Source organism: Sinocyclocheilus grahami, unplaced genomic scaffold (genome assembly GCF_001515645.1).
Source record: "Sinocyclocheilus grahami isolate Dianchi unplaced genomic scaffold, SAMN03320097.WGS_v1.1 scaffold77994.1, whole genome shotgun sequence".
NCBI lineage: Eukaryota > Metazoa > Chordata > Actinopteri > Cypriniformes > Cyprinidae > Sinocyclocheilus > Sinocyclocheilus grahami.
The window spans coordinates 1-641 of record NW_015529855.1 but is presented as its reverse complement, the minus strand read 5'-3'; the positions used below and the strand labels follow the sequence as shown (position 1 = coordinate 641).

The 641-nt window shown below is 47.4% G+C and overlaps 1 protein-coding gene across 1 annotated transcript; it reads left to right on the top strand.

Moving 5' to 3' along the window:
- Positions 1-137: 137 nt before the first annotated feature.
- Positions 138-600, top strand: LOC107581121 (DNA (cytosine-5)-methyltransferase 1-like; the record flags this gene model as incomplete). The annotated part of the gene is made up of 2 exons (XM_016266681.1): positions 138-304; positions 386-600. Coding segments are annotated over 2 exons (360 nt in total), but the record flags the coding sequence as incomplete, so codon positions are not given.
- Positions 601-641: the final 41 nt, after the last annotated feature.

The following is a 641-nucleotide window of genomic DNA, read 5'->3' as shown; positions in this document are numbered from 1 at the left end:
CTGATCACAGAACCGGCTTTACTGACAAGATGCGCATGACAATCGTATTCGATTAATCGTGCAGTCCTGTTACTAATTGCACATTTAAATGTTGGTGTTTTTTTTCCTTGTCTCTCCTAATGTCTTGAGTTTTGCAGGCAGGGCAGTATGGGGTGGCCCAGACCAGGCGCAGGGCGATCATCCTGGCTGCAGCCCCGGGTGAAAAGCTGCCCCGCTTCCCTGAACCCCTACATGTGTTCGCCCCACGGGCGTGTTCTCTTAGTGTGGTGGTTGATGAAAAGAGATATGTTAGCAATGTCACTCGGTAAGTATTTGTGAATCCCGATGGTGGCATCAATTGAACAGTCATTTGCTGTGCTGATCTTAATTACACTACTTTTTCCAGTGGAAATGGAGGCATTTATCGCACAATCACAGTGCGGGACACAATGTCTGACCTTCCAGAGATCCGTAACGGAGCCGCATATCTGGAAATCTCCTATAACGGTGAGCCGCAGTCCTGGTTCCAAAGGCACATTCGTGGCTCTCAGTACCAGCCCATCCTCAGGGACCACATCTGTAAGGTCAGTTCCGTTTGAGTTACTCTGCACGATTATGAAAATCATAATTGTCGATTATTCCCTTGAAATTGTAATTGCGAA